Source organism: Coffea arabica, chromosome 7e, assembly GCF_036785885.1.
Source record: "Coffea arabica cultivar ET-39 chromosome 7e, Coffea Arabica ET-39 HiFi, whole genome shotgun sequence".
Lineage (NCBI taxonomy): Eukaryota > Viridiplantae > Streptophyta > Magnoliopsida > Gentianales > Rubiaceae > Coffea > Coffea arabica.
In genome coordinates, this window is record NC_092323.1 from 15,237,672 (window position 1) to 15,264,050 (window position 26,379).

Here is a 26,379-nt window from a genome sequence, read left to right on the forward strand (position 1 = left end):
GAAAATGCGTGTCTTGAAAGTTGAAAGCAACCCATTCAAGACACCCCAATTGGTCAACTGAACAAAAAAGGAAGTGTATTTGCAGTTGGTTTTATTAAGAAGCTTAGATGGATCGAGATAAACAGGACGAATTGGTAAACAACGTTGCTGTTCATCAAATCTGGGGATACGGGGAAAAAACAAAATAATTACCGCATTCTTTAAACACTTTCACACCAGTGAATCCTACATTGGCGACAAAACTCTCTCCCCAGATTAGGACTATTCGACAGCATAAAATTCGAAAATTACTGCCACAGACATCACAGCCATGAATTTCTGCCATTTTGCATTTGGATGTCTACTTTATTCATATACGTCTTCATGGACAACATAATTTTTTAGATGTTCCTAGAAGAAAATGCAAATGCAGTAAGTTGAAATAATAAAAATTAGAATATTTCAATCAAAGTTAGTTTGACGGGATGAATTAGAATAATAATTTTTTTTTAAAAAAAAAATTCTTGTCTTATACTATTACCAGTAATGAGCAATTAAAAATTTCATGACCAAATGCATACATAGGCTTTTCATAGACAATGGACAAGATTTGGTCGTTTCCTTTTGTTCCTTATTGATCTTGATATTCTCTATAATGTTCTTCTATTGGTTGGAGTAATCAAATCAAAATGTATTTTTTGTTTGAAAATTTTTGACCAACTGATGACATTCGTTTACTTATTATATGGTAGGAGCACCATATTTTTTTTCGGCCCCATTGCTCATATTTTTGCAAATACAAATTATCAATTCTTAAGTGAACATTTTCGGATCAAAAGGAAGAATCCAAATTAATTACGCTCAAACCAAAACTCGACCAGTGGGCTCGATTACCTTATGTTTTAGTTCATACGGTAGTCTCATAATTACGTTCCTCGCAATTTCTGAATTATATTCCTCAAGTAAATAACCCGCTGCTATGGAGATGAGTCCCCGTTTGAGTTAATAGCTATTAGCTACCACAAGAATAATGACTAAAACTTTTTTTTTTTATCGAATTGTTATAATTGGTTGAGTAAAGGCACAAATCACCAATTAATTAAGCAAATCCAACCTAAACAACATACAATTCTCCAAGAAGTAGTGTGCTGTCAGAATTGAATAAATTCAGTTTGGCTTGGTTCCTCCTGGTTTTCTAAAATCAAGACCTTAAATTTAGAAATTAACCAACAAAGAACTAAGAAGACTTTGTTTCCTTCTTGTTGCGTGTATTTTGATTTCTCGTTCATTCGTTCTTGAATACCCTATACTTTTCTCTATATTCCACTTTCTTTGAAACCACATATACATTATGTGGTTATTTTAAAACAACGGGATGATTATGGTAAAAACCACAAGTGGGTTATTCATAATTTACTCCTTAAAAAATTCACAAAAAAACAAGAGGGAAAATGGGCATAGATATGCCCACTTAAACCAAGAACAGTACACAGGTCACAGAAGTAACAAGTCACATTTTTTTGAGAACTTTGATGCCCTTCCACTGGGACTCCATGTAGTTAGAAGGATCATCTTGTTCATATACTCCAAACTTGAAGTAATGGGACTTTCCACCTCTTCCTCGTGCTTCTTCAAGCACTTGAATCTGTTAGGACTGGGCCAGGAATAGACAAACTCAAGTTAGCACAAAGTAGGCGGTATAACCGATCATATAATAGATAGGCGGTAGATACCAGCCATATAATAATTAGGCGGTAAAACCGACCATATAAAGACGGATAACAAAGCAAATACAAGACACAGAAGATTTACGTGGTTCGGTCAAATTGACCTACGTCCACGGGCGAGGGAGGAGCAATATTTCTACTATGAAGAAGAAATACAAAAGCCGTAGGAAAGTGGTTCCTAGGCCAATAGGCACTTACAAAAGAGTTTAGAAAATATTCCTAAACTCAAATCAAGAGAGCCTAAAATATTTGACTGAATGGGCTAGATGACTCAAGAAGCTAATAGCCCATATAACTCTCTTGAGTGGTGCGAGTTAAATCCTTCAATGGACCCTTCTATTTATAGGCCTCGAGTAGCCGGCTTCTCTTCAGCAGGCTCCGATGTGGGATGAGAAGGAAATGAAAAATTATGCCACAAGTCAAAGCTTGCGGCTCTGACAAAACAACAAATCTCCACCTTGGCATAATTTTGGTTCCACCATCGACAATAGTAAAATTACTCCACCTTCTCCACATAAGCCCCTAATGGGCGTAAATCACCAACAATGAACACTAATCAAATCCAAGCACTGCTTGAATTTGTAAACTGGAAGAGGCTTCGTAAACATATCGGCTAGATTGTCCTTGGTATTGATTTTCTGAATAAGGACTTTTCCCTCAGCAATGATATCCCGAATGAAGTGATACTTCACATCAATGTGTTTCGTCCTCTCATGATACATCTGATCTTTAGTCAAGTGTATGGCACTTTGACTATCACAGTGAATATCAATAACACCTTGATATAGACTTAGCTCGCTAAATAAACTCTTCAACCACAAGGCTTCTTTGATTGCCTCGGTCACAGCCATATATTCTGCTTCAGTAGTAGACAAAGCTACGACAGGTTGTAGAGTAGCTTTCCAACTAACAGCACAACCGCCAATGCAAAATACATAGCCTGAAAGTGATCTTCTCCTGTCAAGATCTCCAGCGTAGTCTGAGTCTACAAAACCAACCAAAGTGTTATTATTTCTTCCAAACTCCAAACATGCATTTGAAGTACCTCGCAAGTATCTGAGAATCCACTTCACAGCCTGCCAATGTGTTTTACCAGGGCAAGACATATATCTGCTAACAACACTGACTGCTTGTGCAATATCTGGACGAGTACAAACCATTGCATACATAATACTGCCGACTGCACTGGAATAAGGAACCCGTGCCATATAATCTTCCTCTTCATCTGATTTTGGTGATTGAGCAGCAGATAGCCGAAAATGGCTAGCAAGAGGAGTAGATACTGGTTTAGCATCTTTCATGCCAAAACGCTCCAAAACTTTCTCAAGGTAATTTTTCTGGGTCAAGAACAACTTTCCTACTCCTCGATCTCTTTTGATATCCATGCCAAGAATTTTCTTAGCTGCTCCCAAATCTTTCATTTCAAATTCACTATTTAACTGCAGTTTCAAAGTGTGAATTTCTGACAAATTCTTGGCAGCAATGAGCATGTCATCAACATAAAGCAGCAAATAAATGAAAGAACCATCATTTAACTTCCGGAAGTAAACACAACTATCATACATGCTCCTCAAATAACCATGACCCAACATAAAGGAATCAAACCTTTTATACCATTGTCTTGGAGACTGCTTCAATCCATATAAGGATTTCTTCAATAAGCAAACATGGTCTTCCTTACCTTCAATCTCAAAACCCTGGGGTTGTTTCATATAAATTTGTTCTTCAAGTTCGCCATGTAAGAAAGCTGTCTTAACATCAAGCTGCTCTAACTCCAAATTATACATGGCTACTAAAGCAAGCAAAACACGAATAGAGCTATGTTTAACAACAGGTGAGAATATATCATTAAAATCAACACCTTGTACCTGACTATAGCCCTTTGCAACCAATCGTGCTTTATATCTTGCATCTTCAACCCCTGGAATACCTTCCTTCTTCTTGAAGACCCATTTGCATCCAACAATTTTCTTAGCTGACGGCGGCTTTACAAGAACCCAAGTTTCATTACGATGAAGAGATTCAATTTCTTCATTCATCGCAATCAACCACTTTGCAGAATCATCACAAGAAACTGCTTCTGAATAGGTGGAAGGCTCACCAACTGCATCAGTTTCTTCTGCAATAGACAAAGCATATGCAACTAAATTTGCATATCTTTGTGGTGGTCGAATGTCTCTCCTTGCTCTATCTCTGGCTATGGAATACTCTTCTTCTTCAGAACTATCTTCAACAGTAGATTCAGGTGTATCTACTGGCATTTGAATAGAAGATTTGGTCTGAGAAGGACCAGAACTGCCAATATCAAGCTCCACCTGCTTCTGTGTACTATCAGTAGTACAAGGACTGGAAGACTCCTTCTTGGAAGATAACATAGACAATTCATCAAAAGTAACATCTCTACTGATCACAAATTTTGGAGATTTGGGATCAGGACACCATAATCTGTATCCTTTCACCCCAGAAGCATACCCAAGAAAAATGCACTTTTTAGCCCTAGGCTCCAATTTTCCATCATTCACGTGCATGTATGCTGGACACCCAAAAACTTTTAAATTGGAGTAATCAGCAGGAGTACCTGACCAAACTTCCTCAGGAGTTTTGAAATCAAGAGATGCAGAAGGAGAACGGTTGACAATATAACAGGCCATATTGATCGCCTCTGCCCAAAAGTCGTTTGTCAACCCTGCATTGGAGATCATACATCTTGCTCTCTCCAAAAGCGTTCTGTTCATACGTTCAGCTACACCATTTTGTTGAGGCGTCATCCTGACGGTGTGATGCCGAACAATTCCTTCATTCTTGCAGAATTCATTAAATTCACCTCCACAAAATTCCATGCCATTATCTGTTCTCAACCGCTTAATATGCTTTCCTGTTTGTTTCTCAATCAAAACTTTCCATTGCTTGAAAGTTAGGAAAACATCATTTTTATGCTTAAGAAAATATACCCAAACTTTCCTTGAATAATTATCAATGAAAGTCAACATGTACCTGGCACCACCTTTAGAAGGAGCACAAGAAGGCCCCCAGAGGTCTGAATGAATGTAGTCCAAAGTTCCTTTTGTCCTGTGAACTGCCGGCAACTGGAAGCTAACTCTCTTCTGCTTTCCAAAAATGCAATGTTCACAGAGTCCCATCTTTCCAATACTTTGACTACCAAGAAGACCTCGTTTGCATAAAATAGATAAGCCCTTCTCGCTCATGTGCCCCAATCTCATGTGCCATAATTTGGTAAAATCAGAATCAGACAAAGTTGATGTAGAAACAGCAGCAGCACCTGTAACAGTAGATCCCTGCAAAATATATAAAGTACCAGATCTGTGTGCCTTCATAACAACAAGGGCTCATCGACTGATTTTGAGAACTCCATCTCCACCTGAATACCTGCACCCAATAGACTCAAGAGTGCCTAAAGAGATGAGATTTTTCTTCAAATCTGGAACATGTCTAACATCTGTGAGCGTCCTCACAATACCATCGTACATTTTAATCCGGATTGTGCCTTTGCCAACAACTTTACAAACAGCGTTGTTGCCCATTAAGACAACTCCACCTTCAGCTGATTCATATGTTGAAAACCAGTCCCTGTTGGGACACATATGATACGAACAACCCGAATCTAAAATCCACTCATTGTTAGACCTAAAATTATTTTCCGTTGCACAGAAAATGGTTCCATCATTCTGATCAGCTGCTATACTAGCTTCAGCGGATTCAGTATTTTTCTCAACAAATTTTCCCTTTTGCTTTTCTTTATTTTTCAATTTAAAGCAATCAGAGATAACATGGCCCTTCTTTTTACAATAATTGCACACCACATTTTTATGTCTGGATTTGGATCTACTTCTATTTTCTGTGTTTTTCTTTTCAGATCTACCCCGAACAAACAAACCATCGGCTTGACTCCCACTAGTTTCCCCAGTAATGTCCCTATCTATCTGCTCTTTAGATTTTAATGCAGATTTAATTTCCCGATACGAAATTGTTTCCTTTCCATAAATCATAGTATCGCGGAAATGCTTAAAAGATTGGGGAAGGGAACACAAAAGCAATAGGGCTTGATCTTCATCATCAATTTTCGAATCTATATTCCCCAAATCCATAATAATGGAATCAAATTTATCAAGATGGGAGAGTATAGATGTACCTTCAGACATCCGAAGCATGTACAAACTCTGCTTCAAATATAGCCGATTCTCGACTGTCTTCTTCATATACAAGGCTTTCAATTTATCCCACATAGCCTTGGCTGAAGTCTCCGTTGCTACCTCACGCAATACCTCATCGGAGAGATTTAAGATTATACTGGATCTGGCCTTTTTATCCATATCAGCGAAATCCGCATCCTTTACATCTTCTGGTTTGTTCTCGATTCCGTGAATCGCTAGATCAACTCCGTCTTGAACAAGAATGGCCTCCATCTTGAGCTGCCACATTCCGAAGTTGACATTCCTGTCGAATTTCTCGACAACCGTCTTTGTTATCGTCATTGTTGCCACAAAATCTGTAACGTGAAGTTTGTCTCAAAAAACTGGCCAAACAAATATGCAAGTCTCGTGAGCGGGCCCCACAGGGTTAGCGGACCCCACGAGATAAGCGGGCCCCACGGGGATGAACGGACCCCACAAGGTGAGCGGGCCCCACGGATAAACGGACCCCATAGGATGAGTGGGCCCCACAGGATGGACGGAACCCACCAGACGAACGGGCCCCACCAGATGAACCTGTCTTGCAAAATATAACAACCAGCTCTGATACCAGTTTGTTAGGACCGGGCCAGGAATAGACAAACTCAAGTTAGCACAAAGTAGGCGGTATAACCGACCATATAATAGATAGGCGGTAGATACCAGCCATATAATAATTAGGCGGTAAAACCGACCATATAAAGACGGATAACAAAGCAAATAAAAGACACAGAAGATTTACGTGGTTCGGTCAAATTAACCTACGTCCACGGGCGAGGGAGGAGCAATATTTCTACTATGAAGAAGAAATACAAAAGCCGTAGGAAAGTGGTTCCTAGGCCAATAGGCACTTACAAAAGAGTTTAGAAAATATTCCTAAACTCAAATCAAGAGAGCCTAAAATATTTGACTGAATGGGCTAGATGACTCAAGAAGCTAATAGCCCATATAACTCTCTTGAGTGGTGCGAGTTAAATCCTTCAATGGACCCTTCTATTTATAGGCCTCGAGTAGCCGGCTTCTCTTCAGCAGGCTCCGATGTGGGATGAGAAGGAAATGAAAAATTATGCCACAAGTCAAAGCTTGCGGCTCTGACAAAACAACAGAATCCCATCAATGAAAACCGTTAGATTCCCAGCATGAACATCATGAATTACATTGAGACGAAACCACCTATCACAGATGTTGGGAACAGCTGGGAGAGGAGCTCTATAATATGAGAGGGATCCATTGTAGACCCTAAGCATTAAAGTTGAGGCATGAGGTGGGCTTGCTCCAAACACTTGCATTATGCACACACCAGAAGTTCCATTTGGAACAAATCCGTATCCTTCGAATTGCCAAATTCCAGAAGAGTAATCATAACCCTGACATGTAAATTAGCCAAAATTTCTAGCTTAAATGTGTTCTGTAACAATAAAAGAAGGTGTAAAGTTAAAATTTCTGTAACTGTGGAACATGTTGAGACTATTTAAAGTTTATCAGATTTTCAATTAGTCAAAACTAAGAGGTGTATTCATCTTTATGATGTACTCTATAAAAATGTCTTAATAAACAGGTCAGAGTCTATGTCTAATCCCTCAACACATCAATGTGGTTTTTTCTTTTTTTAGAAAAAATAAGGGTAAAGTTAAATGTTCCATATATGTGCTAAATTGAACTAAATTCTCAATTATATGATATATATGATGCCCTTAATTATTAATGGACAAAAAAAGTAACCTCTAATTTCATATATATCTCACTTTGTCACTTATATCAGTAAATTTCTAAACATTATTGCCCATATAAAAAAATTTGAACGTACGAGAAAAAATATTAAAGAAAAAAGGGACCATTATTGGCAGAAATAATTATCAATTTCATCACAATCCTTCTGTTTTATATCTTCTTTTTTCAAAAGCAGACTTTTCTCTTTTATTCATCAAAAAAAAAAACGTACAAGGAATAGAAAGACTCTAAATACATCACTATACTCTATACAACCCAAAAAAAAAAGACAAAAAACAGAAGAATTGTGATGAAAAATTCTGATTCTGTTTCATATCTTGTCAAGGGTATATATATACATATGATGTAATTTGTATATACACATAAATAAATTTGTATATACTGCAGAATATATACTTACAAGTATACGGATTTCTGTACGAGGTTTAGTGTGACTTTCAGGAGAATGAGGTTTATCAGTCTTGAAAACCCACAATTTATGCACTCCATCAATGAAGGAATAACGTTGATCTTCTGGTATGTCATAAGGCCTTTGGATTTGGAAATTTGATTTCTTTAGAGGAAGTGAGATGAAGCCTACAGTGGGATCAACAGACTCCGAAGTATCAAAAATCTTGATGGAAGAAGCTGCCATTACTGCTTACTAATTAAGTTAACTAGAAGATTAAATATGCCTTAATGCAGTGACGATGGAAGAATAGGAATTTCACGGTTCTATATATATATATATATATATATATATATATATATATATATATATATATATATATATAGTTGAAGGTGCTGGCTGAAATATTCATTTTGAAGCTTTGTTGTCATCAGAGAATTCCTTTATGTTCCAATCACTATTATCTCTTCATAGGAATTTAGAGCCAAGAGCTAACTATCCAGATAAATAACTCATTTGAACGAAAATCCATGCAAGTTAAATATCCATCATCACAAATAAGTTTGGATATTGGATTCTTTCAACATCTTTTTTCCTTTTCTTCATGGGTTTTTTTTTTTTTTTGGGGGGGGGGGGGGTCGGTGTGGGGGAGGTAGATTCTTTTAATTGAACCCGAACAAATTCATGAAAGATATTCCCCAGTCCTCTGATCTTTTCTCACATAATTAGTAACCTGCCCTTTTCCTAGAAACCAACAAATGAAAAGGAACCAAGCAATAGAAGATTGAGACCACTATACGAATCCACAAGTGGAGAATTAGAATTAAAATCTTTTGCAGCTGTCTAAAAAGAAAAGATACCACATGGTGAAGGTATGTATCCATCTCATCTGGTCCTTCGTGACTGAATTTCATGGGTGGAACAACGAAGGGTCGCTGAGGTGACACTGAACCAAGTTCTAAAAATTTAGGTGTTTCTTCCTTGAAATTGAAAATTTTCTGAAAAATATTTTGTAGATTTAAATTTTTGACCTTGCAAAAACATGAACAAATTTTTTGTTATAAAACTAAAAATTTCCCCCTCAAAGTAATTTTTCTAGTTCCATCTATGCTGAATTTGTTATAGTAGAATAAGGAATATAGTGAAAGAAATATTTGCAATTGAAGCATATGCCTTCTAAAATACCATAGCCAAAGTTAGTCTTATCCCAACTTAGCTTGGTGAGATGCATTTAAGTGTAGCTTTGCCTTCCAATCATCCCCAGGACAGACAATTTAAAAAAAAAAAAAGAAAAAAAGAAGGCATTTCGTTTTTGTTAATCAGATTAGTTAACCATATAACAAATTAATCGAAACAAATAAAAGGGGCTAACATGCCTTAATTATAAATTTGAGGAGGAAAATAGACAAGGAAACCGAACCTAAGGGGACAAACTGAAAATTAACATACTCAGATTTGGCTTGGAAGGACCATTGGAAACCAATTTGTAAGTTGAGGAACGTAATAAACACTTTCAAAAGTTGAGGGACCAAATAAAATCTCGAGCAAAAATTGAGGGATCTTTGAAATCGTTTACACAATCACTTTACCTAACCAAAAATAGGTTTTGCTCCAATACGTTCTGGTATTTAACTAATATTTTGATATGACTGAATTATTGGGAGCGGGTATAGTATAACAGCTCCGAATCTGAATTTATTAATTCCAATCTGGATCCGAGGCCTAGAGGTGGCGGTGACGGTGGCGGTGGATTAAATGATTAAAACAAAAGAAGGCTCTCGGCCAGCGCAAAATTAGGGCGTCATCAAATCTTAGAATAAGCAATCGTCTCCCTCTTCTGCTGTCCAACTCCAGCAAAGGCTTTGCAAGAGATATTTTCACATCTAGCCGTCGCCCTTTTTTCTTCTGTTCTTACTCGAGCGCTTTTGCTAGAGATTAAGCATGTTGCGAACAACAGAGAAAGGGAGAATTGGGAGACTTTCCTTCAGCTGTATTTTTGGAAAGCATGAAGAAAAACAACAGGAAACCTCGTGGTGTGCTTCACGCAAGTGGATGGTTATGCGGATCCAATGGTTTATTCTTTCAAGTCTTTTCCAATTCGGAAATTGATTCACCATTCTTCAAGCAGGCTTAAACCGAAAGAGGAGTTTGTCTGGCGTGAGATAAAGGATGCATCTGATGCATGCACCCCACAATACTTTGCTATGAGTTTGATTCATACTGGAGGTTTGGTCTATGCTGTTGGTGGTGTGAAGGCCGATGAGGAAGAGAGGCACTTGTATGAGCCAGGCAGGTTGTCCCCAGAGTTCAGTTGCATCTCTCTCTCAACTCCTCTAGAAAACTCTCAAACAGAGATTAAGTGCCCAATGCATGGGGCAAAGTATTTCCCCCTTATAGAGGAAATTGATGGTCGCATCCATGTTCTATCTGGGCCCCTGCCCAGCTATGGATCTCCTGATATAATTGACATTGGCTTTGAGGTTTATTATCCTTCAGAGGATAGGTGGGCTGATCTGCCGATTCCTCCTTTTCTCAAAAAAGGTAGTTACTCCACTATGTTTAGGGGCTTCTTTTCATATGTAGTGATTGGTTCAAGGTTGCGTGTTTCGACTGGGGAATACGCGTGTGCTTTTGACACTGTGCAGTGGGAGTGGGAGACTTGTGAGTTATTTTCTGATTTCCCGATTCAACCTCCCGAACGTTATGTGCGACACCTAGATGGTTGTGGTCCTCCATTTCTTTTTGAGAAAAAAGCCATCCTATATAAAGACAATATCTTGTTGTGCATTATGTCCAATGACGGAGCCAAGGGGGGCAGAGGGGGGGCCATGGCCCCCCCTAAGTTTTGAGAATTTTAATTCATAATATGTAAATATGTGTGTAAAATAAAATTGGCCCCCCCTAAATTTTTTCAATTTTAGTTTATATTATGAGAGTTGATATATATATATATATATATATATATATATATATATATGAATTAGTCATCTTTGAATGGAATTTCAATTTTGGCCCCCAAAAAAAAAAAATCCTGGCTCCGTCACTGATTATGTCTACCTTCCATCCTCCTGTCTGTGCCTATCAAATTTGTGATGAGAAAGCGGTAAAAATACCACTTTTATTGGATGGCATACCAGATGGAGTTCCAGTTGATCTTGTTGATTTAGGAAATGATTACTTTGCTGTAATACTTTTTGAATACGAAACAGAGGGACAGGCCGAAGATCTGACAATTGTCACTTTCAAGGTGTTTTCAGAAAGAGGGGGAGATGGAGCTCTGAGTTGTGCATTGGTAAGTACAAGGACTTGTAATACAACAGAGAATGGCTCTATTGTGCGTCCCATCTGTTCCTTCATATTGTAAGTTAACGAAAGATTCCATGGTAAAGAGACAAGTGCAAAAAATGCTACTACTAGCAGCTTTCATGGTAGCTGATCCCATTTTGTTTTTGTTTCTGGCTAATTCTCTTGTGTTTTCCAATATATAGAAAATGGAGCTTTTGATGAAACTGTTATAGCCAACGGTTTCTTGTTTTTGTGGGGTTTTGTTTCCTTCGGATTGTGTCATATATATAGTCTTGGAGTTTGCTTCAAAAAAAAAAAAGACATGACTGAATTATTCATGTATTTTTCACTAATCAAACTTCACCAGCACTAACTAATGCCTTTTCCATTACTTCAATACAAAAGAAGTAAAGACAAGTGAAGTAGTTTGGCAAAGGTGAACTAAATCCAAGGCAAATATTACAAGGAAAATCAATCACATTTGTTTAAGAACTTTGATTCCAATCCAACGTGACTCCATATAGTAAGAGTCACCAACCTGTGAATACACTCCACACTTGAAATAATGTGAGTTTCCACCTCTACCAGCTGCTTCAAATATGAAAACCCCATCAATGTAAACCTTCAATTTGCTAGCAGCCACCTCATGGATTACATTAACTCTGAACCACCTATCATATATGTTGTGTACAAGTACGTTTGCTTGTTCAAAGTATGCAAGGGATCCATTGTAAACCCTAAGCATTAAAGTTGTGTTATGAGGTAGGCTTGCTCCAAAGACTTGCATAATGCACACACCAGAAGTTCCATTTGGAACAAATCCATATCCTTCGAATTGCCAGACTCCTGAGGAGTAAATATAGCCCTAAGCAGTAAGAATGAAGTAATTAGTGAGCTCAAAATTTGTCATCTCAATTAGTGTACTTGTTATTAGGAGAAATGGTAAAGAAACAATAATACTTCTGTTTAATTTGTGTTTTAGTACTTAGTAGTGGCGAGCCCTATTACAATGATTGTATTTTTTGTTTTTCTCATCTTCGATTGTTTATTGAACGAATTGCACCCAAAAGCTAGTACTTCCAGGCGGACTCACATTTATATATTGAATAGATCTGCAATAAATTCCATGTTATGTGGTAAACAATAAAAGAGATCCTGGAAGTTTACAAGTTTTCCCTTCTTGCCTTCAAACAAAAATTAAATAAAAGAGACCCGGCAAGGAATTTTACAAGTACAAAAAAGGATATAAAATAACTATAAGTGAAATCTATAGCCTTGTTTTCAGTTGCTCTAGATTTTGCAAAATTCGATTATGGAAAGTGATTGTAGAGAATAATTAGAATTAGTAAAAACTACTCTTAGGTGGATTATGGATTTTAACTTTTTTGGCTATTAAAAAAATTATAATCGAAATACGAAAACAAACAAGAACATCCAAAAACTGATAATCCAAAATCAGAATGTAAGCTAAAATGATCAACGTAGAACAAGCTAGTGATACCTGGATTATGAAAGAGAGCCACTCATGAAGATTTTAAATGAAAAAAAAAAAAATTTTCTCCTTTTTGTTCTGTTTTAAGATTTTTTGTATTGAAAAAGAAAAATGTACCTGAAAAAAGGGAAACAGAAGAAAAAGATAAAAGAAGAAAAAAACAGAATAATTTTTCGAAACTATCAGAGGTAGTCCTTTATCACCTGGAGTTCTTGCTTCCCCAGGAATAACAGTAGAAGATTATAATTACCCTATGCAGTACAATAGAAGAAAATATATAATATCGGCTTTAAAAAAAAAGACGAAGAGATAATTCTTTAATGAAGAAGAAAGTTAAGATGCAAAAGGAACATGTGTGGACTTTCAAAAGAATCATTACCACATTAAAATTTAAAGCACTGAAGCATAAAGACCTAAAGTAGTGAATGAGAAATTAAATATAATCCAAAAAAAAACAAGAAAACGAGGGATTTACCTGGATCATAATTTCCGTACGTGGCATCGTGGGACTATTCCGAGACAAAGGGTTATCTGTGGAGTAAACCCAAAGTTTATGGACTCCATCTACGAAGCTGTATCTTTGGTCTACAGGGAGGTCATATGGTTTCTGAATGTGATAAAAGGATGTATTAAATGGGAGTTCAACAAAGCCATCAGTTGGATTAGTTGAGTATACTATGGCAAGTTGAGAAGTATACAAGAGAAAAAAGGCTGAGAAGAAAAGGAAAATTACACGGCAAGTAGCCATCCCTATGTATTGCTTCATGCAATAAATTTTGGTATTTGTAGAGCCCCTTAACCATATCATGGCTCGGGACAAAATAAATGTAAGAAAATATAGGTGCTATAAAGTACTGGCCATATTGAATACTCTCATTTGCAGTGATATCATAAGCATCCAAACGCTGGCAAGATGATTGCAATCAATCACGTATAACCTCAATTCATTGATGTAGTGACTTCACATTTTGGACCTCTTTCTTTAAACGATAGCTAAACTTTGTGTTGTTTGTTGATAGTAACAACACCTTGTGCTATAACATTTTCTGTTTGTATGGGGTTAGTTAATTGGTAAGAGCTCTACACTTTGTGAGGAGCTACTAAACTTTGGCTTTTTAGGCCTTGCTATTAAATATTGCCGCCTTCTATCATCAGAATTTAACGTTTCAATTAGTACATAAAATTTAATATTGAACATCTTCTTGTTATTGGTTAATTAAAAGAGACTCCTTGAAACTACTTCATTCTTTGGAAGGTTCATTCAACAATTAAGACTTTCATAGTCCAAATTCTTACTTGACATAAGATCTAACAAAAAGGAAATCTAAAGTCTAATTAGATGACAATATCCTGAGTTTGGTGGCATTTTCATCCCTCCAAATAGACATGATTTTAACCATTTTTGGAGGGAAAATCATATTATGATTTAAGGTTTAAGATGTTTGTATGACTCTAAAGGACCTAAATAGTTATATACCCGACTACAAATCACTTGAAATTTTTGTTATAGGACCATGTCTATTTAGTATTTTCCAGTTTGCTTTTACCAAGAGAACCTAGCTTTCGGTCTACAATAGTCAATGCGCCTCCCCGAGATGTTACAGCAACATTTGGTCTTTTCTTGCCAAAAACATTTCGCTTGCCAACATTTGGTCTTTAATTGACTTGCCGTTTAGTCACAAAAATTAAAGACATTTAAACATTTCGCTTACACGTTCTTTCATCTTCTGTCTATCCTCGGGTTCTATAGTAAAATTATACTCCCTTCATCCCATTTTAATAATTTTGTTTTTCTTTTTCATCCGTCCCAAATATAGGTCACTTTCCAATTAAAGAATATAGTTAACTTTTAACTTCTTTAAAATGCCCTTATATAATATATTTTGCTATCAGTGAATAAACCTACCTTATTCATTAATTACTTTGATTCATGTTTTGAATGGTGCAACTTTCTATCAATATTACTATTGTTATTAATATAACGGTATAATGGTTAGTTATACTGATAATATTCATATAAGGGTATTTTAGAAAAATAATAGGTTAGATTTACTCTTTCAATAAAGTTAAATAATTTTTCTTAAATTGTGTGAAAAAAATCAAGACTTTCAAAGTGGGACGGAGAGAGTAATAGAAATTTCTACACATATCGTAATCATATGTTTTACTCTCCAACTCTTTATTATAGGTATTACTCTCTCTATCCCACTTTGATAGTTTTGATTTCTTGTCCCACACAATTTAAGAAAAATTAGTTAACTTTGTTGAAAGAGTAAATCAAGCCTGTTCTTTTCTTAAAATACCCTTACATTGATATTAGGAGTACGATTAATCACTATACCTTTATATTAATTACAACAATAATACTAGAGAAAGTTGCATTTTTTAAGGTATGAATCTAAGCAATTAATGAATGAGGTAGGTTATATTCACCATAACAAAATACACTAAATAAGGGTATTTTAGAGAAGTTACAAGTTAAATAGATTTTTTAATATAAAATTTTAAAAGTAGACTATAATTTGGGACGGATGAAAAAAAAAATAAGACTATCAAAGTGAGACCGGAGGGGGGAGTAGTGAACACCACTATCACAAAGCCAACAATTTATCTGCCATTTGGAGGCAAATTCTCACCAACGATTAATTCTAAGTTCGGATCATCCTAGGAAACTAAAGAAGATTTATCAGATTGGGAAAAAATTAGATAATGTTTGTCTGACATGAAAAGAGAAGGAAAGTGAAGGAAAATAACTTTCCTCTGATATGTTTATTTGCAGAGAAAAGTGTGGGAAAGTGAAGGAAAGTCAATTATTTTTTCCTCCATGCATGTTTTGTTGGCAGGAATGTTGAAAAATTTTCTTGCATTTTGTCTCCTACAAAATTTACAGGATTTTAACGGAAAATAGTTAGTTACTTACAGAAGTTTCAATAACTGCTACTAACTATCAATGACTTCCCATATTCTCTTGATATTTTTCTTAGTAACCAAACATGTATGAGAAACTTATTTTCATTTTCCTTTACCTAGCTTTCCTATATAACTTCCTTTCTATTCAAACAGAGCCTATAAATTTTGAATGTTTTTTTGTTAGGAAATTTATGAAACCCACCATATAAAATCTTCCCATAATTGTTCATTTTCCTATAAATCTTTTCCTGCTGAAATTCATAGGAAAGTGAGTCAAGGGAAAGTTTCAAATAATTAGATTTTTTTTACAACCATTTTCTTTCTAAACTATTTCCTCCATTCTAAACTTCTACATCAATTAGAATAATTTAGAATGTACAATTCAAGCAGGTGGCTTGTAGTTAAACATTTTATTCTTATTTTAACAATTAATGAATTAGTAATTTATTGAATTTATTTGACATTAGTAGTTTTTTCTTTTATATTTTATGCTCTTTTTTAATGTTTGTATATTTTTTAAATAACTTATACACATATAACACACACACACATATATATATATAAACTTTTTTGTTAAAGAATGTGATTAATTTTCAAGTAAACAACTTTTCCAATATGCAAAATGTTTTTATTATTACATGTTTTTAGTATATTCAATACCAAAAATGAAGAGGTTCAGTATTGAATATTTTCTATTAATGAACGCACTAACCAATTTTTTCATGATTTTCGGCTAAATAAACACAATAATTTATATTTTCTTGTATAATTTTCTAGTTAACCAAACATATGTGGAAAAGTTAGTTTCTTTTTCTTTACCTTATTTCACTTCCCTTTTCTCATGACACACTTTCTTGCACAACCATCTTGTCAAACAAACAAACGGAGCCTTAGCGTCGTTACCGAGCAGCCAAGATTGAAATTAATAACACATCAGTAAGTTGGGTTTTGAGATTCAGTTCAATGGGTATAGAAATTTAATTCTCCAAAAATTTTAAATTCTTTTTGGTAAATGAGCATGTAAATTAGCTTTGTAATGTTACCCTCCATTTTTTTAAAAGCTATTAGTGTTTCATGATTCAGTTGAATTATTCTATGTATACTGAATTTTAATGGGAAAATAACCGCATATTTTTCAGCGAATCACGTGTCTTTTCGTCTTGTAGGTAAGGTAACTAAGCATAATCATTAACTTCGTCACTAAACTAAGCATATTTCAATCATGTGGCCTCAAATTGGGCCACATCAGTTGTCACACTAGTGAACATTATTCTGAAATAAATTCTTAAAACTTTCTAAAATATATCCGTTTGGGCCAGTGGTGGTTCATGCCCTCCAGGTTGTCCTTAGGTGTCTTTAGGTCCCTTTTTCCCCTAGAGTAGTGTATGCCTATCATATCTGGTAAAAAAAAAAAAGAAATCATTTTTACAATGATTTACTATAGCCAAAGATAGGTAATGCTCCAACTTCATTTTGGCACAGATGCCATTACTTTCATATTTTTTTTATCTTTGGGTTTAGTTTGTGACTGTTTATTGGGTACTTATTAAGGTATTAATATTTAGTAATTATAAAACTAATTCGTCAAAGCATCTATTTCTAGGGTGAAATAAATATAAATATTTATTTACATATTAAGTTAAATATAAGGGCAAAATATACTTTATCCCCCTGTGATATAGCTATTTTTCACATAACACCCCTATAGTTTTAAAAGCTATATATAACCTTCTCATAATTTAGATTAAAATACCCTTATTTAAAAACTAAAATGACTGAAGTGACCAAAATATATAAATAAGCATGACACTCTAATCCTGTATGATTTTATGTTTTACAACATAACCCCCTTATGGTTTAGTGCTTTACCATATAATCCCCTTATGATTTTAAAAAAATACATATATATATATATATATATATATATATATATATATATATATATATATATATATATAATCCCTCCCGGTGGTTAATAAATAATTTTCAACTTTACATAGAGGTATTTTTGACATTTTAGTTGATTCCATTATGGATTCAAATTCCGTTACTTTGACACTTTAATCCAAATCATGAGGGGATAATGTATAGCTTTTAAAACCATAAAAGGGTTATATAAAAAAACACTAAATCACAGGAGGACAAAGTGTAATTTGCCCTAAATATAATGAGTACCAGCTAAAAAAAATTTCTTTTTGTTTTACCTACTTTGATATAATTTAATTATTTGAGTATTTTTTTTTTTTTAGCTTTGTTTCTCGTGTCTATTTTATCTCTTGCACTTTTTGGCTCATTTCTCATGCATTGTTCCATATAAGTCAAGCTTCACAAGCATTAAGTCATTGACTAGTACCTTATCCATTACCTCAACACCAAAGAAGTAAGGACAAGAGAAGTAGTTTGGCTTTAACATGCCAAACGTAAACTAAATCCAAGACAAATATTACAAGGAAAATCAATCACATTTGTTTAAGAACTTTGATTCCCTTCCAACGTGACTCCATGTAGTAAGAGTCACCAATCTGTGAATACACTCCACACTTGAAATGATGTGAATTTCCACCTCTACCAGCTGCTTCAAATGTGAAAACCCCATCAATGTAAACCTTCAATTTGCTAGCAGCCACATCATGGATTACATTAACTCGGAACCACCTATCATATACGTTGGGTACAAGTACATTTGCTCTATAGTAAGTGAGGGATCCGTTGTAGACTCTAAGCATTAAAGTTGAGGCATGAGGTGGGCTTGCTCCAAACACTTGCATAATGCACACACCAGAAGTTCCATTTGGCACAAATCCATATCCTTCAAATTGCCAAACTCCTGAAGAGTAATTATAGCCCTAAGAAATAAGAATCAAGTATTGAGTAAGCCCAAAATTTGTTATCTCAATTAAGTGTGCTAGTTGATAGGAGAAATGGTTAAAAGACAATACTCCAGTTTTATTTGTCTTTTAACAGTTGGTAGTGGCAAGCCTTAGTATAATACAGTTATTCTTTGTTTTTCCCTTCTTCAATAGAAGTGTTTAGTGAGCTAATTGAACCCAAGAGCCAGTCCTTCTAGGCAGACTAACACTTGTAAATTGCGTAGATTTGTAATAAATTCTGAATTACATGGCAAACAACAGGAGAAACCCAGCAATGAATTTGATAGGGATACAAAAGGGGGTGTAAAATAACTATAAGTGCAATCATAAGCTTTTTCTCAGTTGCTCTAGATTTTGCAAAATTTCTCGGTTGCTCTAAATTTTGCAAAATCTGATTAAGTATAAAAAGTAATAGTAGAGAATAATGAGAATCAGCCAAAGTTACTTTTGGTAAATTGTTGAATTTACTTTTTTCTATTATTAAAAATATATAATTTAAATACCGAAGCAAATGAGGATATAAGAAATTGATTATTCAAAATTAAAATCTTTAATCAGCTAAATAATTAGCCAATAACAAGTCCATAATACCCAGATTGTGAAAGCGAGCCATCTTATGAAGATTTTGAATAACAATTATTTTCACATTTTCATTCTATTTTAAATATTGGTATTGAACAAGGAAATAAGTACTTAAAAAAATGGAAACAGAAGAAAGAGACAAGAGAAGAAAGAACCAGTATAATTTTTCTTAAGTATCAGAGATAGTCCTTTATCACATAGAATTCTTGCTTCCTCACGAACAACAGTAGAAGATTATAATCACCACATGCTATACCATAGAAGAAGATACATAAAATTTTGGCTCAAAAAAAATGAAGAGAAAATTCTTTAATCATGAACAAAGTTAAGATAGAAAAGGAGCATCTGTAAACTTTCATAAGAATCATTACTACATTAAAACAGCAAAAATAAATATGCAAAGCACTAAGAATCAAAACCTGAAGTAGTGAATGAGAAATTTAATATAACCCAAAAAAAAAAGAATATGAGGAATTTACGTTAATCATAATTTCCGTACGTGGCATCGTGGGACTATTCCGAGACAAAGGGTTATCTGTGGAGTAAACCCAAAGTTTATGGACTCCATCTACGAAGCTGTATCTTTGGTCTACGGGGAGGTCAAATGGTTTCTGAATGTGATAGAAGGATGTATTAAATGGGAGTTCAACAAATCCATCAGTTGGATCAATTGAGCACGCTGTGGCAAGTTGAGAAGTATATAATAAAAAGGGCAGGAAGAAACGAAAGATTAAATGGTAAGAAATAGCCATCTCTGTCAATTGCTTCATGCAAGAAATTTTGATATTTATAGAGCCTTAACCACATCATGATTCCATACAATATACATGTAAGAAAACAAAGATGTAGAATACTCTAGTGTGTGATGAAATCATAAGCTTTCAAAAGCTTGCAAATGATCTCAATTCATTGATAGAATGACTTTACATTTTGGACCTCTTTCTTGAAAATGATAGCCACACTTTTGTGTTGTTTATTGAAAGTAATAACAGCTTGTGCCATGATCTCTTCCGTTTGTATGGGGTTAGTTAATTGGTAAGAGCTCCACACATGATGAGAGATATATTTTTACGATTTTGGCACTATTAAACATTGGCTATTTAGTGCTTGCTTTTAAATATTGCCGCCCTCCATCAGCAGGATTTAGCTTTTTAATTAGTCTAAAAAATTTAATTTCGAATATTTTTCCTATTATTGGTGAATTATATCGAGTCTCTTTGAAACTATTTCATTCTTTGAAAGGTTCAATCCACAATTTAAGACTTTCTTAGAACAAACTTCTCACTTGCCATGAGATCTAACAATAAGAAAATCTAAACTCTGTTTAGATGACATTATCTTGAGTTTAGTTGCATTTTCATCGCTTCAATTAGACATAATTTCAACTTTTTTTGGAGGGAAAATAATTTTTTTAGTTTAAAATTTTAGATGTTTGTATGGCTCTAAAGGATGCAAGTAGTTATTATACCCAACTATTAATTACTTGAAATTTTTTTGTTTACGAGACTATGTCTATTTCAATATTTTTATTTTTTCTTTACGAGACTTTGCCAGTTTGGTCTACAATGGTCAATGTGCCTCCCCAAAATGTTACAGCAGTATTTGGTCTTTACTTGACTTGCCTTTTAGTGACAAAAATTAAAGACATTTATACACTTTCTTCTCATCTTCTATCTTTCCTCGGGCTCCATAGACATATTAGAATAGAAAACTTTATCTAACAATCCACAAAATAAAAAATAAAAAATTGAAGAGTATTTTGCCTTTCTCTCAAACTGTTTATTATAGGTATATTTGTCAACAGTAGTATCGAAAAGCCAAAAATTTATCTGCCATTTGGAGGCAATTTCTCTCCAACGATCAATACCAATTTCGGATGATCCCAAGAAACCAAAGAAGATTCATCAGATTGGGAAAAAAATTTAGTGCCATCATCGAACAGCTAATATTCAAATTAATAACATATCAGTAAGTTGGTTTTTGAGATTCAGTTCAGCGGGTATAGTAATTTAATTCTCAAAATTTTCAAAAATATTTATTTGGTAAATGAGCATGCAAATTAACATTTTTTTTGGTAAATGAAATTTATTATATTGCTCTCCAATTTTTGTGACGTGCTTATTTGTCCTTTTTTTTGGGCAAATTCCACTTTACCCCCCTGTGGTTTAGCGTTTTTTTACATAACCTCTTTATGGTTTCAAAAACTATATATAACCTCCTTATGGTTTGGATTAAAATGTCAAAATGACAGGAATGATCATTCGTAATGAAGTCACCTAAATATCAAAAATACCCTTATGTAAAGTTGAAAATTATTTATTAACCAAGGAAGGTTATGTGTATATTTTGAAAACCATAAGGAGGTTATATGGTAAAGTATTAAACCATAAAGGGGTTATATGGTAAAATATAAAAATCATACGGGATTAGTGTGTTATGTATTTATAAGGGTAATTTCGACATTTTTAGAAATTCCATTACGAATGACTATTTCCGTCACTTTGACACTTTAATCCAAACCATGAGGGGGTTATGTATAGCTTTTGAAACTAGAGGGGGTTATGTAAAAAATGCTAAATCACAGGGGGGATAAATTGCAATTTGCCCTTTTTTTTTTCAATCTATAACTGCTTCATCATTCAGTTGAATTGTTTTTTGTATGCTGAATTTTAATGGGACAATAAGGCCATACTTTTCATAGAATCTCGTATCTTTTCGTCTTATAGGTAACTAATCATATTCGTTAGCTCGCCATTTAAAAATTTTGGGTATTTCACTGGGGACGATCACTCTACATCTAAGCTTCCAATGTTCCTCAATCCGTCAAAGGGCTACTTCAACAAGATTGAGTACTCAACTGTATTCAAGTTGGCCTGAAATGGGAAAAGAGAAGTGTGTATGCCACATCCCTTGTAGTTATTTTGTATTTCTTTTCTTTTTTGGATAATTCAAAGTTTGGATAATTTCGCCATCACCACCACGAGTCAAGTTAAGCCTTGAGACTATATATAGGTCACTTGAAGAATATTTACAAATTATCTACTAATACAATTCTCACATGATTTGAATATACGATTTTTTTTTTTTATGAAGAAACAGTCTGTTTTCAACATTGACAGCGTCCATGTCAAACTTTTTATTACTTATAACAGATAACTTTTATTCCACGAAAAGAAAATAGGTATTAACATTCCACACTTAAACCAAAGCCCAACATATAGATCATAAAAGAAACAAATTACATTTTTTTTAGGATTTTGATTCCTTTCCACCTAGATTCCATGTAGTAAGAAGCATCAGGTTGTGAATATACTCCACACTTGAAATAATGATATTTTCCACCTCTTCCAGGTGCTTCAATCACTTGAACCCCATCAATGTAAACCGTCACTTTGCTAGCATCTGCATCGTGAATTACATTGAGACGAAACCACCTATCATAGATGTTTGAAACTAGGACAGGAGCTCTATAGTATGAAAGGGTTCCATTGAAAAGTCTGAGCATTAGAGTTGTGGCATGAGGGCTTGCTCCAAAGACTTGCATGATGCAAACACCAGAAGTTCCATTGGGAACAAATCCATATCCTTCAAATTGCCAAATCCCCGAAGAGTAATTATAACCCTGAGAAGCAAATTAGCACAAAAATTAACATGTCACATGCTGTATTTCACATGTAGCAAAAGGATTTTTCCCGTCCATACATGCAATTCAATTTGTGCTTAAATATATATTTTGTTGATCTAATTTCATACGTATTTGTAAAACTTGGCACACTTGTTTCTAAGTATCATCTGTTACCCCATAGACTATGCTATGAAAAAATGTGCTAAAATTCAAAACAAAAAAAGGGCAATTATGAAATAGTTACTCTAACACTACTAATATTGTTTTGCTAATTGATCTATATCTAGTAACTTAAGGTATGGGAACTGAAGTGTAAAAACTGGAAAAGAATTGGAAGAGATAAAGAGATTAATAGTGATTTACTTGGATTATAATTTCTGTACGAGAATTTGTAGGACTATTCTTAGCTAAAGGCTTGTCAGTGGAGTAGACCCAGAGCTTGTGAATTCCATCAATGAAGCTGTATCGTTGGTCTACAGGGATATCATATGGCTTCTGGATGTGATAAAAGGATGTATTAAATGGGAGTTCAACAAATCCATCTGTTGGATCAGTTGGCTCTCCAATAGCAAGCTGAGTACTTGCTAGAACGACGACTAAGAGGGAACAGATATTGTGGTAAAAGCTACTACCCATCTCTCTACCTTGAGACCAAGAAAATTTTTGTGGTACTTATAACAACGTATTGAAAGCAACAATGAGAGAAAAATTTGGTGCTGCATTGGCAATTGTTAAGGCGATTACATGACAGTGTTATATCTGTGATTTAGATCAGATCGCGTTTAAACTGTCAAATTCATTCTTTTTAAATGTGCTGTCTCGATCTATGCAGCATCAGCATGGCCGAACTACTGAATATGAAATTCCATTTTGAAAATGTACCAAAAGCAACAAAGTAAAGTTAGTTCTTTGACCATTGGATTATTACAACGTTGCCTTCTCTTTATTCTTGTGAAATGGTACACATGTAATAGCATAAGTTATGTACATAATTTGAACAGTTCATTTCAGGAGTTTCAATAGCATTTCCTACTAAGGAGTTCAATAATTAATACGTGCTAAGACTCACTTATTTATTCAATGAGCCAAATATAACATAATTTGAATTGTCAAGAAATTCTCTTGTAATTGTGAAAATCTTGGATTTACAATGGAACCAGTCTAGAACATGACCGGTTTCAACTGTAATTTTATATTTTCCTCGTATAAAAGTACTTCTATTTTATCCCATGAAAACTGAAGACGAGATAAGTACAAAAGTTGCAGGCCAGTGTTTTGGTTTTAGTTCTCCGTTTTTACTAGTTGACAGCTGATAATTCATTGAAAAACCAAAAACATGAAAAACAAAAATAAGAAAAGAAAAACGAACGTAGTCATCTGCCTCTGTTTAAATCAGGTGTGTAAGAACGAGTATAAATTAATTCTCCAATTCCCATTATAACTTCTCTGTACATTCACCCTGTGAAAATGACAATGCAGGTATCTGGATTTGGTAAAGTAGAAGTAAAAAAATAATGTGAAATGAGGTTTGAATAATCTTTTCCTTGGATCAAAAAGTGATAAAAAAAATTTATTTGTCTTCTTGTATCTTGTCATATCATACCTTCTCCTTCCAAAATTGAACTTGTTTGTTTGATCCAGTTGCATTAAAATAGACAATGATTTGTAATCTGCTTTACACATAAACAGACAAATATATGTATCATATGTAATTTGAACAAGTCAAACAAGAGAAAAAGTCAAATAGAAAAGCTCTAAAAGCCTTTTAAGATTAATGGTAAGAAACTTTCAAAATCATGTGAAGAGCAGTTAGCAAGAACTTGACCTTTTTCCATAAAGCTAGTTTAAAAACATAAAACTAGTCTTCTTCTTGTTTGCTGCATTATACACTTTATCCCTAACTATGACAATGTAACGACGATGTGACATTTTGTTCTAACTATGATCCCTAACTTTTTTGACCAGCTGCCCGTCATTATTGATTTATATGGTTTTAGTTACTAATGTTATTAGCAAAATTAGCAAGATAAAAGATAGTGCAAATTAATGATAATGTATCGTTCTATTTTTGTTATGATACCTTGGAACCTTTGGACCAGCTTTAGCACGTTATCATTGATTTGTTAGGACCTCTATGCCATTAATTTTTGGTAAAGTTGTCATTGACTATATTTAAATAAGATAAACTTGAGAGTTTAGGTTGCAAAGTGTTCAAAATTAAGAATTTAGCTTGTAAAGTGTTCAAAATTAAAGTTTATGGTGCAAAGTGAAAAAATTATACAAATTCAGGGATGCAATGTGGAGTTCGTCCTTTGAATTAAGAACTTTCTAGGTTTAATTTAAGTACCAAATAATCACCTCAATTAAAAGCATAGGTTAGTATGTATTACTTCGAATTGGAAGCAAGCTAGTGCTAAGAAGCAGAGCCAAAGATGATATTAAGCCTTTTTTTTAAGTGATCAAGTAGGATATCATATCAGCTTCTACTTTGAATATGCTTTTCTTGCCTTCCTAATATGTTTTATGACTTCCATTATTCTCAACACACTGTTCTCAACACACTTTTCTTGCCTTCCTAATATTAGTTATTAATATTCAAGAGACTTACCTATTTATCCTCAACACACTGTCTTTTCTTGTCATATTGTGCCATGGAAGCCATATACCAGGAGGGTTGCATTAACGGCTAAGGTGAAGTATAGATAAGAAATTATTTCCCAAAGGTAATATTGTAGTCGGTGGATTTTACATATTCAATCAAATGTTCAGATTACATTGAATTATTTCCTTCTTTATTTTTGAACTTGGCTCCTGGAGGGGATTCTTTCTCTCCATTTTTCATAGTACACATCTGGATGAATGACACGTGTCTTCATTTATTAACAAGTGTTAAGATTAATCAAATTTAAAATAATTATATCCCTTCTTAATAAATAAAAACACATATCATATATTAGATGTGCATTGTCAAAAATGGAAAAAGAATCTATTGGAGAGGAGCTAAATCCCTTTATTTTCTTTTTCCATTACATCTTAGCGTCATACTAAGACTCTTTCTTAGTAACGGAGAAAGAAGGAAAGAAAAACGAGCAAGATGACCACCATGGTCTCTTTTCTCTGTTTATGTTTATGTCTTTTCGGCTTTTTTTCGATAAGCTATCAAGCGGAAAACCCAAAACAAAGAAAACCGAAACAATTACCTACTCTACACCTTGAATATGTTTATTCTTCAGTTTTCATGGTCTAACGAGAAAAGTACAAAAAAGCTGTTGAAACCTGTGTGATCATGCACTAACCTCATTCCATTGTAAATCAAAGAATATCCCTATGAAGATTACTTCAAAACAATTTGAACAATGTTAAAGCGAGCCAAATGTAGCAAATATGCGAGTTTCATTATTCACATCTATTTTCATTTGCACTGACTGATAGATATGAGATTAGCACGTCAATTATAATCGGCACTCCATATAACAACGTGCCCATGGCTTCAATCCAATCTTAGGGTTGGTCAATCATATTGTTTCACAAATTAATCTGAAAGAGTCTAAAAGTGAACTGGGCAGTAAATATACTTTATCCTTACAGCTAAGATAATAG

At 34.3% G+C, this 26,379-nt stretch overlaps 3 protein-coding genes and 1 pseudogene across 3 annotated transcripts; all 4 read right to left on the reverse strand.

Moving 5' to 3' along the window:
* Positions 1-1,391: 1,391 nt before the first annotated feature.
* Positions 1,392-8,261, reverse strand: LOC113700588 (citrate-binding protein-like; annotated as a pseudogene).
* Positions 8,262-11,623: 3,362 nt separating this feature from the next.
* Positions 11,624-13,602, reverse strand: LOC113700589 (citrate-binding protein-like). Its single transcript, XM_027221061.2, has 2 exons — positions 13,268-13,602; positions 11,624-12,165 (listed from the first exon to the last, which is right to left on the reverse strand). The coding sequence occupies exons 1-2, from the start codon at positions 13,598-13,600 to the stop codon at positions 11,776-11,778; spliced, it is 723 nt and encodes a 240-aa protein (XP_027076862.2). The 5' UTR covers positions 13,601-13,602; the 3' UTR covers positions 11,624-11,775.
* A 4,382-nt stretch (positions 13,603-17,984) lies between these two features.
* On the reverse strand, positions 17,985-19,982 carry LOC113700591 (citrate-binding protein-like). Its single transcript, XM_027221062.2, has 2 exons — positions 19,634-19,982; positions 17,985-18,548 (listed from the first exon to the last, which is right to left on the reverse strand). The coding sequence occupies exons 1-2, from the start codon at positions 19,922-19,924 to the stop codon at positions 18,162-18,164; spliced, it is 678 nt and encodes a 225-aa protein (XP_027076863.2). The 5' UTR covers positions 19,925-19,982; the 3' UTR covers positions 17,985-18,161.
* Positions 19,983-22,275: 2,293 nt separating this feature from the next.
* Positions 22,276-23,482, reverse strand: LOC113700592 (citrate-binding protein-like). The gene is made up of 2 exons (XM_027221063.2): positions 23,143-23,482; positions 22,276-22,776 (listed from the first exon to the last, which is right to left on the reverse strand). Exons 1-2 carry the CDS (start codon positions 23,413-23,415, stop codon positions 22,393-22,395), a joined length of 657 nt encoding a protein of 218 aa, XP_027076864.1. The 5' UTR covers positions 23,416-23,482; the 3' UTR covers positions 22,276-22,392.
* Between the last annotated feature and the right edge of the window lie 2,897 nt (positions 23,483-26,379).